The sequence below is a fragment of the Pleurodeles waltl genome, chromosome 3_1 (genome assembly GCF_031143425.1).
Source record: "Pleurodeles waltl isolate 20211129_DDA chromosome 3_1, aPleWal1.hap1.20221129, whole genome shotgun sequence".
Taxonomy (NCBI): Eukaryota; Metazoa; Chordata; class Amphibia; order Caudata; family Salamandridae; genus Pleurodeles; species Pleurodeles waltl.
In genome coordinates this window covers 838,702,846-838,719,215 of record NC_090440.1, presented here as the reverse complement: position 1 = coordinate 838,719,215, position 16,370 = coordinate 838,702,846, and the positions used below count along the sequence as shown (strand labels likewise).

At 43.2% G+C, this 16,370-nt stretch overlaps 1 protein-coding gene across 1 annotated transcript in view; it reads right to left on the bottom strand.

Annotated features, from left to right (window-relative positions):
* HPS5 (HPS5 biogenesis of lysosomal organelles complex 2 subunit 2) overlaps positions 1 to 16,370 on the bottom strand; it is a 422,510-nt gene that overhangs the window by 272,396 nt on the left and 133,744 nt on the right. The window contains exon 10 of the mRNA XM_069223753.1: positions 12,568 to 12,746. Within this exon, the coding sequence (XP_069079854.1) occupies positions 12,568 to 12,746 (179 nt within the window). The remainder of the gene's footprint in view (positions 1 to 12,567; positions 12,747 to 16,370) is intronic.

Sequence of the window (16,370 nt, the reverse complement as noted above, 5' to 3'; positions counted from 1 at the left end):
TTATACAGGCACGTTATTTTAGCCTTGGCCTGCTGCTTGTGCTCTTTCACTTCGAGGCATGCTTTTTTATTTTTCTATTATTTTAGCAGAAGCCTTCATTTAGCAGAGATTTTTTATTTTATTTTATCAGCTTGTTCTTTTACACAGACTTCTTTTATCCTTTTCTCTGCATGGCATTTTTATTCTGTGCTCTATCCAAAGCTAGTTACTAATTATTGCTGGTACAAAGCGTTCATCATGTCCCCAACTCTTATACACAGAAAAAGATGTGTTGTCAAGCTAGGGCAGTTTTCCCTGAACACCAGATGTTTTTATTATAAAACAACTCACTGCCCCTGCACAATAGAGGGAAATTTCAACCAGTTGCCACTGTTTTCTCCACGTCACCTTTCCAATTTTCTGCTGAGACCTGACGCAGTCTCTCCCTCCATGTGGGAGAATTGGCAGTAGACAAACAGACCTCAACTTTAAATACAATCGTAGGTATGGGGCTCTCCCAGGGGGCAGATTAGGTCTTACACTGCCATGCTCTTATAGAAAACATCAGTATTGCAGGTAGGGATTTGAGAACCATTGCTGTGACAGTATGGTGGGACTTTTCCTATGTTTCACTTTTCTGATCAATGCCCTTGCTTATATTTTATCATCCTCATAATCGCAATACATGCCTTTTTACATAGAATTCAGCTGATTCAATAAAACCTATTAATCCTAGATCTGCTTCTGTTTTGCCTTTGTATGTATGAGACATATGTGACAGAGAAAGGGGTAAGATCTGTTTGACCACGTGTAAGCGTGAGGGTGTGGATAAAGTACTCTAGACTGCGGTAGTCTGGACAAATGTCTTTTATTGAAGATAATGGATAACGGTGCTCTATAGTGACTGGTGGTAAATATTTTATCGTTCTCCCCCCCCCCCCCCCCTTTCCGATTCTCCTCTTGTATTTGTCCGTTTCTCTTTTGCAACCCCCTCCCCTCCCCAGTGCTCGTGCTTGTTATGTTTCCTTGTTTTTGTCGTACCCCCTCCCTCCTTTCCGTGCCTTCCAACCCCCGCCCTCCTCCGCTCATTGTCTCTCACTCTCACTCTCGTTCAGGGACGTAGTCCCACGCACCTGAATGGCCACGCTTCTCCTGAAGCGTAGCGGGATGCTGCCACTCGTCTTCCCGGTTGCCTGGAACAGGGTCTCCTGACGCTCAGCTTCCGTCTTCAGCTCCGGTGCTCGGATGGGACCGTTGTCTCCGATTCTCTGGTGGGTTCCGCTCCTGGATGTCCACATTCACCTCTGTTGCTGGGCTTCTCCTCCTTCACGAAAGGGTTCACGGCTCTTCCCTTATCTCCTGTCTTTTCCTCCAAAGCTCTGAACGCCATAGATGGGAAGAGCATTGTTGTAGATAAGACCGTTGTTGCTTTCTTTTTTTGTCTCCTGCTGAGGATAATTCGTTCCCGTGTGGGTTCTGCTGTAATGGTTACACTAGGTGCCTCCGTCCACCAACCCCAGAAGGTGCTCTTGCCCGGCTTTCTCCAATAAGGAAGGAAAGTCCTCGTAATCAGTCCCGAGGATTATGTCTTCATCCAGGTTGGAGAGTACCCCTACCCGTAGGTTCTCGTTTTGTTCTCTTCATTTTAACCTTATAGTGGCAAGGGGATAATACCGTTGATCCCCATGTACACAGGTGATGAGAACCTGGGTCTCGGGTTCTTCCTGCCCTGGCAACACTAAATCTTCCCGGATCACGCTCTGACTACATCCGGAGTCGATTAGGGCCATTCTTTCTACTTCCTTGACAAAGATAGGGAGGGTATATTTTGGTTTCTCCCCTCCAGTCCAGAATACTTTCCCCTTGGTTAGATCTATCTCCATGGGTTCCTCTGCATCTTTTTTATGCAGGCAATATCTGGCAATATGGCCCCACTCTGCACAGTTGTAGCATTGAGGACCAGGGCCTGGGTATCCAGAGGGTCCCGGGCCCCCTGGTTGAGTTCGTTCCGGCCTGTGGGCTCCGACTGGCCGTGGTTGTTGTAGTCTAGGAATGGCTGGTCGGACCGTAGGAGGGGGAGTCCGACTAACGGTAGCCCGGAAGTCAGAGCCTCTATGATAAGCACAGGCAAGATCTACGGCTGTTTTGTTTGTGAGTCCTGGATGCTGTCTTACCCAGTTCCAAGTGGTAGGGGGTAAAGCATCCAAGTACTGTTCTAAAACTATTATGTCAAACATTTCTTCTCTTGTCTTCTCTGTAGGATGTAACCACCTCCCGGCTGCATGTTGGACTCTATAATACAAGGTACGGGGATTCTCCTGATGTTGCCATTTCATTTGCCTAAACTTAGTTCGATAACTCTCACTGTCCAAACCCACTCTTTCTAAAATAGTCTTCTTAATGTCCTTGTATGGTAGGTTCCCACTCGGATTGATAGCTTGATATGTTGTTTGCAGGTGGCCGGTGAGTAGGGGGGCGATATACTGGCCCCATTTGTCCTCAGGCCAATTAGCAGTACTGGCCACTCTTTCAAAGTTTGTGAAGAAAGAGTCTGGGTCCTCCTGTTCCTGATAGCATTTCAACACACTACTTGGTACCATGGGGTGTACTTTTGTATGGGCGATGGTGTCGGTAAGCTTCCCCAATGCTGTTTCATGTACCAGTTGGTTATTAGCCATAATCGTCGCCTGGCTTTTGAGCGCTGTTTGCAATGCCTCCCGTTCCTCTTTGGCTTCTTTCATTTGTTGTTCCCATATCAACTGAAGATGCTGTTGCTCCTCAGCCAACTGGGCTATGACATCTGCCAGTGTTGCCTTCTCTTCCATAGTTGTGGATTCTTTTCTTGGTTTGAAAATCCCACTTCTGACACCACTTGTAAGCGTGAGGGCGTGGATAAAGTACTCTAGACCGCGGTAGTCTAGACAAATGTCTTTTATTGAAGATAGAAGATGTAGTAGAAAACAGGTGAGTATCTTTCAAACTTTGTTTTGTGGGACTTTAGGGTGGAGGGATGTTCTTGAGGTTTGGTCTTCACTCTTCTTTTCTGTCTCCCTGGTTCACAGATCGTTCCCCGGGAAGTGCATGTGGAGAGAAGAGAACATAGCAGTAAGTGTACTTGCTATCGATCTCTATTTAGTATCTACTCTCTCTTTATCTTTCCTGACTCACTGGTCTTCTTAAGGTTAATGTAGATCGTTTTAGATTAATAGGTGTTTTATCCCTTTTGTCTCTAGGTGCTTCAACTCCTGTCCTTTCTGTCTTGTATATTCCTTCAGTGCTCAACCGGACCTGTGCGTGGTTTGGCTGGTCTACTGTGGATGACGGTGTTCTATAGTCCTGGATGTCCACATTCACCTCTCTGTTGCTGGGCTTCTCCTTCACGAAAGGGTTCACGGCTCTTCCCTTATCTCCTGTCTTTTCCTCCAAAGCTCTGAACGCCGTAGAAGTCTGCTGAGGCACTTTTGAACCTCCAGCGCCCCGCCACGGCCGATCCTTCCACCAATCACGGGCAGGGAGTCGCAGAGCACCAGGGGCAGCGTCAGCGGAGTGCGGGCGAGCAGGTTCCTGCCAGTCACACCACGATTTCCAGGGGAAACCCAGATGTCTTGCTAAAGACTGCCACAAATCAACTTTTACTCTTGGGTACTTGTGAGGTACTGCCAGCTGGCCAGAAGGTTTAGGCCCACTGTTGTCACACGGTGCAGGATCAGACTCAGTCCCCCGCGCCCAGTGGTGCTGCCTCCCAAATCCAGCAGTCTCATTATTCTAACAAGAGTCTTTACAACAACAGCAAACATACCAGTATTTTTTCAGTTCTCAACACTATAACTCTCAACATCGATCTGCATCGTTTTTTCTGGTGTGAGGGTCTTTGGACAAAAAGAAGGCTCTTTGGAGGAAGACGGATGTTCTCCAAGGCCTCTTGATGACCCAGCAGTTACTCTCTCTTGAAGTTCATGAAGCCTGATCTCTCTGTCCTTTTAAGTGCTCCGGGATAGTTTCTGGCAATGACGAGAGTTTCAGTGGGAATCTGTCAAGCAAACAACACAGACTGCGTGAGGATCAGTCTGTGCCACCATCTTCCTACAAGAAGGGTACTTCACAAAGAGTGAAGGCATCTTTGACAGAAAGAAAAAAAAAGATTGTTTTGTGCCAGAAAAAAGGTTCTCTGTGTTCTAGGTACTGAGAAAAATCAAATGATGATAGTTTTAATAGGTTTGAAAAGGGGTTTTCTGACAATATGTGTGTAAAGTACTATGTACACATATATATGTTTTACCTACTAGCGGTCACCAGTAGGTAGTTATAGTTAGTACCATGTTTCCATAGAAAAAGTTTTTTTTGACTTGCCTATATATTTGGCACTGTTTGAAGAATATTCACGCAATTGTCCAAAAAATTTGCCCTGGTGAGTTTTGTTGTGTACAGAAAGTTTTTGGGTGATCCGTCAAGCGGGGGTCAAAAAAAAAGCAAGAGGGGGGTGTAAAAAAAAAAAATGCGTTTTCCATGCTAATTCCCATAGGAGTTTTGAACACGACCACATCTCAAACCACTGGATGGAATTACACCAAATTTGGCAGAGGGATAGCTTTCGGTACGCGTATTGTGCTTATGGATATTTGGTGAAAATCCATTCAGTAGTTTTTGAAACTACATAAAATAAATTTGTACACCAGAGGACACAAAGTATTCATGAACAATGACGAGATCGTGCAGGAGAATGCAGAGCTCTGACTGGCTGCCAACACTTCAACCAGTAAGTGTTGGCAGCCATTTTACGACTCAACTTCAGCCAAGTCCCAGAAAAACAGTGGGAAAAAAAACACTTTTTGTAAAAAAAAAAAAAAAATGTTTTTAAAACCACAATTGTCACTGCGAATTCTCAGTAAAAAAAAAAAAAAAAAAGTGGTGTCTTCTGTGCTTGTGTTTTTTAAAGCCCCCCAGGTGAGCCAGCTCCTGGGGCATATGAAACAATAAGTATTAGGGCGCACGAGGACCCCCTCCTGGTCTTCCTAGTGCCCCGGGGACCACACCCTCCCCGGAGCTTATAATTTATAATATGTGGGGGCATCACGTGTCTGGGGCAAAATGCAGCATTTGAAGAAACCCCCTCCCTCCCACAAGGACCGCCACCTCCCTGGGACTAATATTTTATTTTATGCAGGTGTGTGCACATTCCCCCCAGGAACGCCACCTCCCTAGGACTGTCCCTCCTTAGGCTATTTTACATTGGGGGTGGGGGGGCGCGCAGTCCCCCCCTCGAGGAGTCATAGATGGCCATGGAGACCGCCATCCCTCGGACACAGCTGTTTGCTCTGACTTGGCAAGAGCTTTGACAGCAAAACACTTAAAGCAAACACTCTAACTTGCAGAAAGTGAAGTTTTTCTCTCTTTCCCAGCACTCAAATATGCAGGGAAACAGATTAAAGCAAGCAGGGAGCTGCTATTTAAAGCAGCTCCCTGCTTGTGGGAGCAAAGCCGGCTTCTGCAGGACATGGAAAGCCTGCTAGACTGCAGGAGCGAGAGAGAGAGAGAGAGGAGAGAGAGAGAGGAGAGAGAGAGAGGAGAGAGAGAGAGGAGAGAGGAGAGAGAGAGGGAGAGAGAGAGAGAGAGAGAGGAGAGAGAGAGAGAGAGAGAGAGAGTGTGTGTGTGTGTGTGTGTGTGTGTGTTCTCAATGGCATGTGTAGCTGCAGATTCACATGCTATGCATAGGTCCTGCCATCTAGTGTTAGGCTCGGAGTGTTACAAGTTGTTTTTCTTCGAAGGAGTGTTTTCGAATCACAGGATCGAGTGACTCCTCCTCTTCGGGTCCATTACGCAGGGGCATCGACTCCATCTTAGATTGTTTTCCCGCAGAGGGTAAGATAGAAGTGATAGAGTATAAAGAAAAGAGATGTCCATGCTAATGGAATTGAAATATATATGTACATATGTACAAATGTTTGTTCTAACTTAAAACGGCTACAGGCTCCCGGGGAGGTGGGTGGGTGCATGTGAATCTGCAGCGGAACATGCCACAAACAGATGTACACTGGGTAAGTGACATTTTCTGTTCAATGGCATGTGTAGCTGCAGATACACATGCTATGCATAGACTACAAAGCAGTTTTCCTCCCATAAGCGGTGGTCAGCTTGTAGGAGTTGAAGTTGTTTGAAATAGAGTTCTTAGTACAGCCTGTCCTACTGTTGCTTGTTGTGCTGCTAACACATCTACACAGTAATGCTTGGTAAATGTAAGGGGTGTTGACCAAGTGGCTGCTTTACAAATTTCTGTCATTGGTATATTTCCTAAAAAGGCCATTGTTGCTCCTTTCTTCCTGGTGGAATGTGCTTTTGGTGTTACTAATAGCTGCCTTTTGGCTTTTAGGTAACACGTTTGGATGCATTTTACTATCCATCTAGCTAGTCCTTGTTTTGAGATTGGATTTCCAGTATGTGGTTTTTGGAATGCCACAAATAACTGTTTAGTTTTCCTAAATGATTTTGTTCTGTCAATGTAATACATTATAGCTCTTTTAATGTTTAATGTATGCAGCGCTCTTTCTGCTACCGAGTCTGGCTGTGGGAAGAAGACTGAAAGTTCCACTGTTTGATTGATATGAAACGGTGAGATCACCTTAGGTAGGAATTTTGGGTTTGTCCAAAGTACTACTTTATGTTTGTGTACTTGTATGAAGGGTTGTTCAATAGTGAATGCTTGTATTTCACTAACTCTTCGTAATGAAGTGACTGGAACGAGGAATGCTACTTTCCACGTTAGGTATTGAATCTGACACAAATGCATAGGTTCAAATGGTGGACCCATGAGTCGTGTGAGTACAATATTGAGATTCCATGAAGGCACTGGAGGTGTTCTTGGTGGTATGATACGTTTTAGCCCTTCCATGAAGGCTTTGATAACAGGGACTCTAAATAGAGATGTGTGTTGTATATTTTGCAAATACGCTGAAATAGCAGTGAGATGTATTTTGATGGATGAAAAAGCCAAATTTGCCTTTTGCAGATGAAGTAAATAACCTACAATGCATTGTAGCGATGCGGAAAGAGGGGTAATTTGTTTGGATTGACAGTAACACACAAACCTTTTCCATTTGTTTGCATAGCACTGCCTGGTAGTGGGTTTTCTTGCTTGTTTAATTACTTCCATACATTCTGTTGGAAGATTTAGATATCCAAACTCTAAGACTTCAGGAGCCAAATCGCTATGTTGAGTATTGCTGGATTTGGATGCTTGATCAGTTGTTTGTTTTGTTTTAACAGATCTGGTCTGTTTGACAGTTTGATGTGTGGTACTACTGACAGGTCTAACAATGTCGTGTACCATGGTTGACGTGCCCACGTTGGTGCTATAAGTATGAGTTTGAGTTTGTTTTGATGCAGTTTGTTGACCAGAAATGGAATGAGCAGGAGAGGGGAAAAGAGTAAGCAAATATCCCTGACCAGTTGATCCATGGAGCATTGCCCTTGGATAGAGGGTGTGGGAACCTGAATGCGAAGTTTTGGCATTTTGCGTTTTCGCTGGTGGCGAATAGATCTATGTCTGGTGTTCCCCAGTGATGAAAGTACGTTTGAAGTACTTGGGGGTGAATTTCCCACTCGTGTGTTTGTTGATGATCTCGGCTAAGAACATCTGCTAATTGATTGTGTATCCCTGGAATGTACTGTGCTACAGGGTGAATGTTGTTGTGTATTGCCCAAAGCCAAATCTTTTGTGCTAGAAGGCAGAGTTGTGATGAGTGGGTCCCTCCTTGTTTGTTTAGGTAGTACATTGTAGTCATGTTGTCTGTTTTGATGAGAATGTGTTTGTGAACGAGAAGAGGTTGAAAGGCTTTGAGTGCTAGGAATGCGGCTAGCAATTCTAAGTGATTTATGTGAAGTTGTTTGTGTTTGTTGTCCCATTGTCCCTGAATGTTGTGATTGTTGAGGTGTGCTCCCCATCCAATCATTGAGGCATCTGTTGTAAGTGTGGCTTGAGGCACAGGGTCTTGAAATGGCTGCCCTTTTGTGGAATTCCACCACTGAAGCGAGATGTGTGTTTGCCGGCCTATCAACAGTAGATTTTGAAGTTGACCATGTGCCTGTGACCATTGTTCTGCAAGGCACTGTTGTAAGGGCCGCATGTTTAGTCTTGCATTTGGGTCAATGGCGATGGATGATGCCATCATGCCCAACAGTTTCATGACAAACTTGACTGTGTACTGTCAGTTTGACTGAATTTGTGGTAATATATTGTGGAATGATTGTATCCTTTGTGGACTTGGGCTTGCAAGTGCTGTTTGCATATTTAATGGGGCTCCTAAATACAGTGAACTTACACTGGTTTTAAGTGAGATTTTTGCTAGTTTATTGAGAACCCTAGAGTGTGTAGGGTTTGTATTACATAATGTGTATGGTGTTGACACTGTGTCTGGGTGTTGGATTTTATTATCCAGTCGTCAAGATATGGGAAGACATGGATGTGTTGCTTTCTTAGGTAGGCTGCGAGTACGGCAAGGCATTTTGTAAATACTCTAGGAGCTGTGAACTGGTAATATTTTCCTTGTATTACAAACCTGAGATATTTCCTGTGCACTGGATGGATGAGTATGTGAAAATACTCATCTTCGAGGTCTAATGTTGTCATAAAATCTTCTTGTTGTAACAGTGGGACTACATCCTGTAGTGTTACCATGTGAAAGTGTTCTAATAGGATGTAAAGATTGAGGGTTCTGAGATGTAGTATTGGTCTCAATGTTCCGTCTTTTTTGGGAATAAGGAAGTACAGGGAGTAAACCCCTGTTCCTAGTTGATTATGTGCATGTTTTAACACGCCTGGAAGCATGGGAAGGGACTGGTACGTAGTGTGAGTGGAGGATAACGTATTCAAGAGAAAATCATCCTCAAGAGGTTGTGTGTGCATGGCTACGTTATGGTATTACGCTGCCCTAGCTAGAACCTGAGTGTACGAAGTGATATCTTCTGGGGGCGATGGTTTTGAAGGATAACAGTCTAGACTGTTATCAAATTTGGGATCATTGTAGAGGTCCCATGGGTTGACATTATCTTGGTGTTAATCTGCAGAGTGTACTGGAGACTGTGCAGTGGGGGTAGTAGGTGGAGAGACAGTCAGGTGAGGAGAATGAGGAGGAGACTGATGAGACTGATGAGGTGAGAATTGAGGAGGCAAGGTTTTTTGTTTGGGCTTTGGCACTTTAGCTGGTGGCTAATCAGTGTGCAATTGTCCTTGAAAGGCTAGCTTCCTCTTTGTTTTTTAGAGGAGGTGCAGTTAGGATCTTGCCAGTGTCTTTATGAATCTGAATTCTGGCCGACCTTTCATCAAATTCCTCCATTTGCGTGAGTTCCTCAGAAAATCTATGGCTTTCTTTAAGTTGTTTGGAAAGTCCATGCTCCTCTGTATATGGGTCTTTTCGGTTCCAAAGCCGGTTTCCTCTGGATCAAAAGGCCTGGAGTAGATGGTGACTTCGGCTCCGAGAGGAATTTTCGAGGCTTCGACTCGATGGGTCAGTGCTTGCCTATTTCGGAGCCTGTGCTTCGGCTCAAGTTCGAAGGCTTCGGTGGCGTGGCCTTTCTCAGTGCACAAGTTGTTGCTTGGTCACCGGAAGTCTTTTTGTGGGAGGAGCCATGGCCTTCCGGCAGTGGCGTTCCCGAGGCCTTGTGCTTGGGCTTGGATTGGACAGGGGCAGGCGTACTCAGGTGCTTTCCTGCCGTGACTGGTCTGTCCTCCTCGGACTCTTGCTCGGAGTCGTACCCCCGAAAGGAGACTGTGGTGTGCATAATCTCCTCTTCCACCACGTCGAGACATTCGATGTTTCTCGACGCCGTTTCCAACCTTTGCACTATTCTGTCTCATAGAGTCTTCTTCGAGCGGAAGGATCTGCAGGCTTCGTAAGTATCCTCTCAATGGTCTGGAGATAGACAAAGGTTACAGACAAGATGTTGGTCCATATGCGGGAACTTAGCGTGACACCAGGGGAAGAAGCGCAACGGGGTCCGGTCCATGAGGCTTCGACGAGGCTTTGGTCGGCCCGAGCAGGACCGAGTTAGGCGCGGGTGCCCCGAAAGGCAAGTAAAGGAGTTGGATCCGCCGGTATCGAAGTGTCAATGATAGATGGTACGCGATAGAAACAATACCAACGAATTAGAGAGTTTGTCGTACTTTTCCGACTTGAACTACTGGAGCGAAAAGAAACCCGTCAGAACCCGATGGCGGAAAGAAAACAATCTAACACGGAGTCGATACCCATGCACAATGGAGCCGAAGAGGAGGAGTCACTCGATCCCGTGACTCGAAAACACTTCTTCGAAGAAAAACAACTTGTAACACTCCGAGCCCAACCCCAGATGGCAGGACCAATGCATAGCATGTGTATCTGCAGCTACACATGCCATCGAACATATATACACACATACAGACACACTTTTAAAAAGTTTTCCGGGGTCCCTACACATGGCTGGGACTATTCAGTACTTATGACTATTGATGGGGATCCACTGGAAGAGGAGGTTGGCTTCCCTCTCCTTAATAGCCTTGAAATAAATATGGCTACACAGGAACCAAAGTCATGTTAGAGACCTAGGCACCAGAAACAAGTATAACACTGCTTAAATCCTGTCTCTCTGGAGGGTGAAATGACCATAGAAAAAAGAACAGTGCCCTAAAAAAAGAGTGTTTAGTGGCTGGTAAAATCTGAAGACGACCTCAGAATGCATGCTAAAATGCACTGAAAAAGGGAGCTGAAGTTAAAACTCAGGGTGACCTCTTGCATGGCTCCATCACATTTGGATACAGCTGAGGTATAGAAGCCAGAGCTGGAGTCATGAAGCACAACCTGGCTCCTGGAAGTTACTGTAAATCTTCCAGATCTGGTGCCTAAAAAAGATTCATGGGGTGAATAACCTTCAGTAAAAAGTACCTATCAGAAATGGTTAACAAAAAAAATGGATAAACACTGTGTACTCAATGCATTTCTGAAATCAAATGCTTTCTTTGCCAGTTCGAAATTAAAGCCATTCCATCAAATAGAAGTTTCTCATAGCAGTAAAACTGGACCCAAGACACTGGTTTAAAATATTTTGTAACATCTTTAACTTAATTAATTGGATATTGAGTAATATCACCAATATCACCTAAAACAGAAGCTTAAAACATTTAGCCGAATATCAATGTTGGCTCTATAATATCATCTTACAATATTACAGACTTAACACAGTGGTTCTCTTTTGTTTTACTAGATCTGACCTAGTATAGATGGGATGGAGACCTGAATGATAAGGGCAAGTGGCCCAAGAAATAGATATCTTCAAACTATCGAAACACTTCTGTGTAGCCCTAGCTCAGCAGATGTGTTCCTCTACGAGGCTGCTCACTCCCAGCACTTCACAAAAATAAATGTATTTCTGACCATGGCCCGACTGGGCCACACACAAACTGAACTCCCTTCTTTTTGTGTACTCCAGCTTCCTGTGAGCCCCCACTCCCAGATGCAGCTGTCCAACACTCTCAGGACTGCAATGCCTCAGATCACTTTGGCCCAGATGCCAACAATATGTGTGCCAGACATTCGCTGTCACCTGTAGCCTTCTTGTGCATATCCTTCAAAAATGCATGTGATGCACCCAGCTGTAATGCCATATGACAAAACAAGGGAAAGCCCAGCACACCAGCTTTGAAATGAAGGCGCCAAAGCATTTTAAACATCAACAGTATCCAAGAAAGCTAGGGGTAGGCTTAAACATGACATCAACAGAACATTACCAGAGCCCAATCCACTGCCAACGCATACAGGTAAACTCAAAGTTAGAAAAAACAAACACTAACTTGCTATTCTTCACATAGAACCCAGACTTATTGACTCCAGACAGTGTTGTGATAACGTTTAGAAAACCAACAAGGCCACAGAATGTATACAGTAATCAGTACCAGCTGATTCTTTCTGCATTGTATGGATGAATGTGATATTGCACAGCAAAAAACGTCAAGGCATGCTTTTAAATCAGTGGGACATCTGTTATTTTAAAAACAGACTGCAAATGTATAATGTTTAATTTCTCATATGACTGCATAATACTAGAATACTCTTCAGCAGGCATTCTAACAATTATTCGTAGTTCATCTTATTGTTTTTGCTCTATATTGCTGTATTTCCTAAGGACCTAGGTATGTTCTAATGTGCTATATGTAAAAAAAAAAAAGTCAGAACACCATACTGTCTGCTCCTTAAAAGAGGCACTTATTTGTTTTTAAAATTATGTATTCACAACTTTTGGAATTAGCAGTCTAGTGTAGCCGTTCAAGGCCTGCTGAATTTCCAGCTCATGCATGGACTTTAAGGATGTAACAGATTTAGTTACAACTCAAATCCCACGATGTCTGAGGCATGTGTTAATAACAAGTCACATTATATACACACATATACATACAATTTACTCAATGCTGTTAATAGGCCATACCACATTTCTTTGATCAACACTTACACATTGAACTCATTCTCTAAGCTCCAAACCAAAATCAAGTTACCGGAAGTGTGCTGATGGACATATTTTGCGATTTACTGCACACAAAAAATGGAATGTAAATCTTCTACTTACTCTGCAAGAAACAATTGAATTTTGGAACAGGCAGCAGACTGTAGCAGCAATAGTCCAGAAGCCCCGCTTTAGCAAACGGTCAATACAGCGCTCCACTTGCAGGAGTGAAAAATGAGAGACCTTTCCATCGGTATGAAGGCAGAAGAGCTCGTTTTTAATGACACAAATATCCTGGATATCTACAGCAAAAACAACACAGATGCGCACAGTCTTAGTTGGTTGCAGGTAAAAGTATTCTACCTCTTTTATCTACCACTAAGGTTTCCACCCCAGAAATACAATGGCAGATGAAGACCTCTGCAGTGTATTAATAATTTAATGTTCATTCAACCCTACCATGTTTTGCACGCAATCATGAGTCTCTAGAATGGTAACTGAAAACAATACAAATATAAACAATGTAAAGCTTGTGCTAAACGAAGCATGGCTAAAGTGATTCGGTGGACCGGGTCAAGATGATAGCAACAGGGAATGAAAGTCCAAATGGAAACAGTTTGTTGGAGTGTGAACAACGAGCGCTGCATAAGAATCAGTCCCTAGCTATTTATTTGGTTTACGACAATATAAAAATACAGTAAAAAAATAAACTTAATTAAAACAAAGCTGCTGCTAATATGATTACAGCATCAGCACCTAGACCCTAGCCAAGCATTAAGACTGAAACCTCTTAATTTTCCCTGCAGCTGACTGAAACCTGCCTACCCTATCATGAGTAAGATAAGATCTATCATCATGAATTTAATGAAATACTACAGGCACAACGCTACGGGTGTGGACTAGCTTGTGCGTGTAAGAAAATAGTTACTTTCCTTTAACTCCAGTTATCCAACATTGGTATCTTTTATATAGCCAATAAGATGGAGACACATTCCTTTCTCCCCCCCGCCAGGCCACTGCAGCTTCATATTTTGAAGCACAAGTGGGAGATTAAAATATGAGAAGTTTTTTTTTACCAGGGTGGAGGGAGGGTCGCATGTATGTGTGTGTATATATATATATATGGAAAATGTCACTTACCCAGTGTACATCTGTTCGTGGCATGTTCTGCTGCAGATTCACATGCTATGCATATGGATTCCGACATCTAGTGTTGGGCTCGGAGTGTTACAAGTTGTTTTTCTTCGAAGAAGTCTTTTAGAGTCACAGGATCGAGTGACTCCTCTTCGGTTCCATTGCGCCTGGGCATCGACTCCATTGTTAGAATGTTTTCCCGCAGAGGGTAAAGGAAGGAGTGATAGAGTATACAAGTATAAAGAAAGAGATGTCCATGCAAATGTAAACGTATAAACAAATGTGTTAACTTAAACAACTACAGGCTACCGGGGAGGAGAGACGGTGCATGTGAATCTGCAGCAGAGCATGTCACAAACAGATGTACACTGGGTAAGTAACATTTTCCGTGATGGCATGTGTAGCTGCAGACACACATGCTATGCATAAAAGCAGTTTGTCCTCCCAAAAAATAGCGGTGGCTAGCCTGTAGGAGTTGAAGTTGTTTGAAATAATGTTCTTAGAACAGCTTGACCTGCTGTGGCTTGTTGTTGTGATAATACGTCTACACAGTAGTTTTTAGTGAATGCATGGGGTGTTGACCATGTAGCTGCTTTACATATTTCAGCCATTGGTGTATTCCCTAAAAAAGTAATTGTTGCACCTTTCTTTCGTGTAGAATGTGCTTTGGGAGTAATTAAAAGCTGTCTTTTTGCTTTGATATAGCATGTTTGGATGCACCTTACAATCCATCTTGCTACACCTTGTTTTGATATTGCCTGTATGTGGTTGCTGGAAAGCTACAAAGAGTTGTTTAGTATTTCTAAATGGTTTAGTTCTGTCTATATAGTACATTAGAGCTCTTTTGTTGTCCAATGTATGTAGCGCTCTTTCTGCCACAGAATCTGGCTGTGGGAAGAAGACTGGCAGTTCCACTGTCTGATTAATATGAAATGGTGAGACAACTTTAGGTAGAAACTTTGGATTTGTTCTTAGTACAACTTTATGTTTTTGTACTTGGAAGAAAGTTTCCTCAAGAGTAAAAGCTTGGATTTCACTTACTCTTCTTAAAGAAGTAATTGACACTAGGAAGGCAACTTTCCGTGTTAGAAATTGAATTTGACACAAGTGCATTGGTTCAAAGGGTGGACCCATAAGTCTTGCAAGCACTATATTTATATTCCAAGATGGAATTGGTAGTGTTCTGGATGGAATGATGCGTTTTAAGCCTTCCATAAAAGCATAAAATGACAGGAACTCTATATAAAGAGCTATGTTCGATATTTTGTAAATATGCAGAAATTGCAGTAAGATGTATTTTTATTGAAGAAAATGCTAAATTTGATTTTTGTAAATGAAGTAAATTGCATACAATATCTTGTATTGATGCTGTAAGAGGAACTATATTTTTAGATTGACAGTAATATACAAATCTTTTCCATCTGTTTGCATAGCACTGCCTAGTAGTGGGTTTTCTTGCTTGTTTAATAACTTCCATACATTCTGATGGGAGTTGTAAATATCCAAACTCTATGACTTCGGGAGCCAAATTGCTAGATTGAGAGCATTGGGATTTGGATGTCTGATTTGACCTCTGTTTTGTGCCAAGAGATCTGGTCTGCATGGGAGTTTGGAATGTGGTACTACAGATAGATCTAGTAATGTTGTGTACCATGGCTGATGTGCCCATGTTGGTGCTATGAGTATTATGTTAAGTGAAGTTTAACGCAAGTTGTTGACTAGAAACAGAAGGAGTGGGAGAGGGGGAAAAGCGTACGCAAACATCCCTGACCAATTGATCCATAGAGCATTGCCCTTAGATAGGGGATGTGGGTGTCTGGAAGCGAAGTTTTGGCATTTTGCGTTTTCGCTTGTGGGGAACAGGTCTATGTTTGGTCCTCCCCACGGTTGAAAGTATTTCTGAAGTACTCGAGGGTGAATTTCCCCACTCGTGTGACTGTTGATGATTTCTGCCGAGAACATCTGCCAATTGGTTGTGTATCCCTGGAATGTATTGTGCTACCATGTGAATTTAGTTGTGGATTGCCCATTTCCAAATTTTCTGGGCCAGAAGGGATAGTTGGGATGAATGTGTCCCTCCTTCTTTGTTTAGGTAATACATGGTTGTCATTATGTGTAGCTGTTTGTGTTTTGCATCCCATTGTCCTTGAATATTGTGATTGTTGAGGTGAGCTCCCCAACCAATCATCAATGCATCTGTTGTAATTATGGTCTAAGGCACAGGGTCTTGAAATGTCCTCCCTTTGTTTAGATTTGTGGAATTCCACCATTGAAGGGACATGCATGTTTGGCGGTTTATCAACACTAGATCCTGAAGTTGACCATGTGCTTGTGACCATTGTTGTGCAAGGCACTGTTGTAAGGGGCACATGTTTAGTCTTGCATGGGGAACAACTGCAATACATGATGCCATCATGCCTAAAATTTTCATGACAAATCTGACAATGTACTGTTGATTTGTCTGTACCTGTGTGATTATGTCCTGGAATGCTTATATTATTTGCGTATTTGGACATGCTAGCGCTTTTTGAGTGTTTAGTATTGCACCCAGATACTGTTGTATTTGTGCAGGTTGTAGATGCAATTTTTGGTAATTTATTGAGAACCCTAGCATGTGCAGGGTTTGTATAACGTAATGCGTATGGTTTTTACACTGTGTATGACTGTTTGATTTTATTAGCCAATCGTCTAGATATGGAAAGACATGTATATGTCGTCTTCTTAGGTAGGCTGCGACTACCGCTAGGCACTTTGTGAATACCCTGGGTACTGTTGTTATTCCAAAGGGCAAC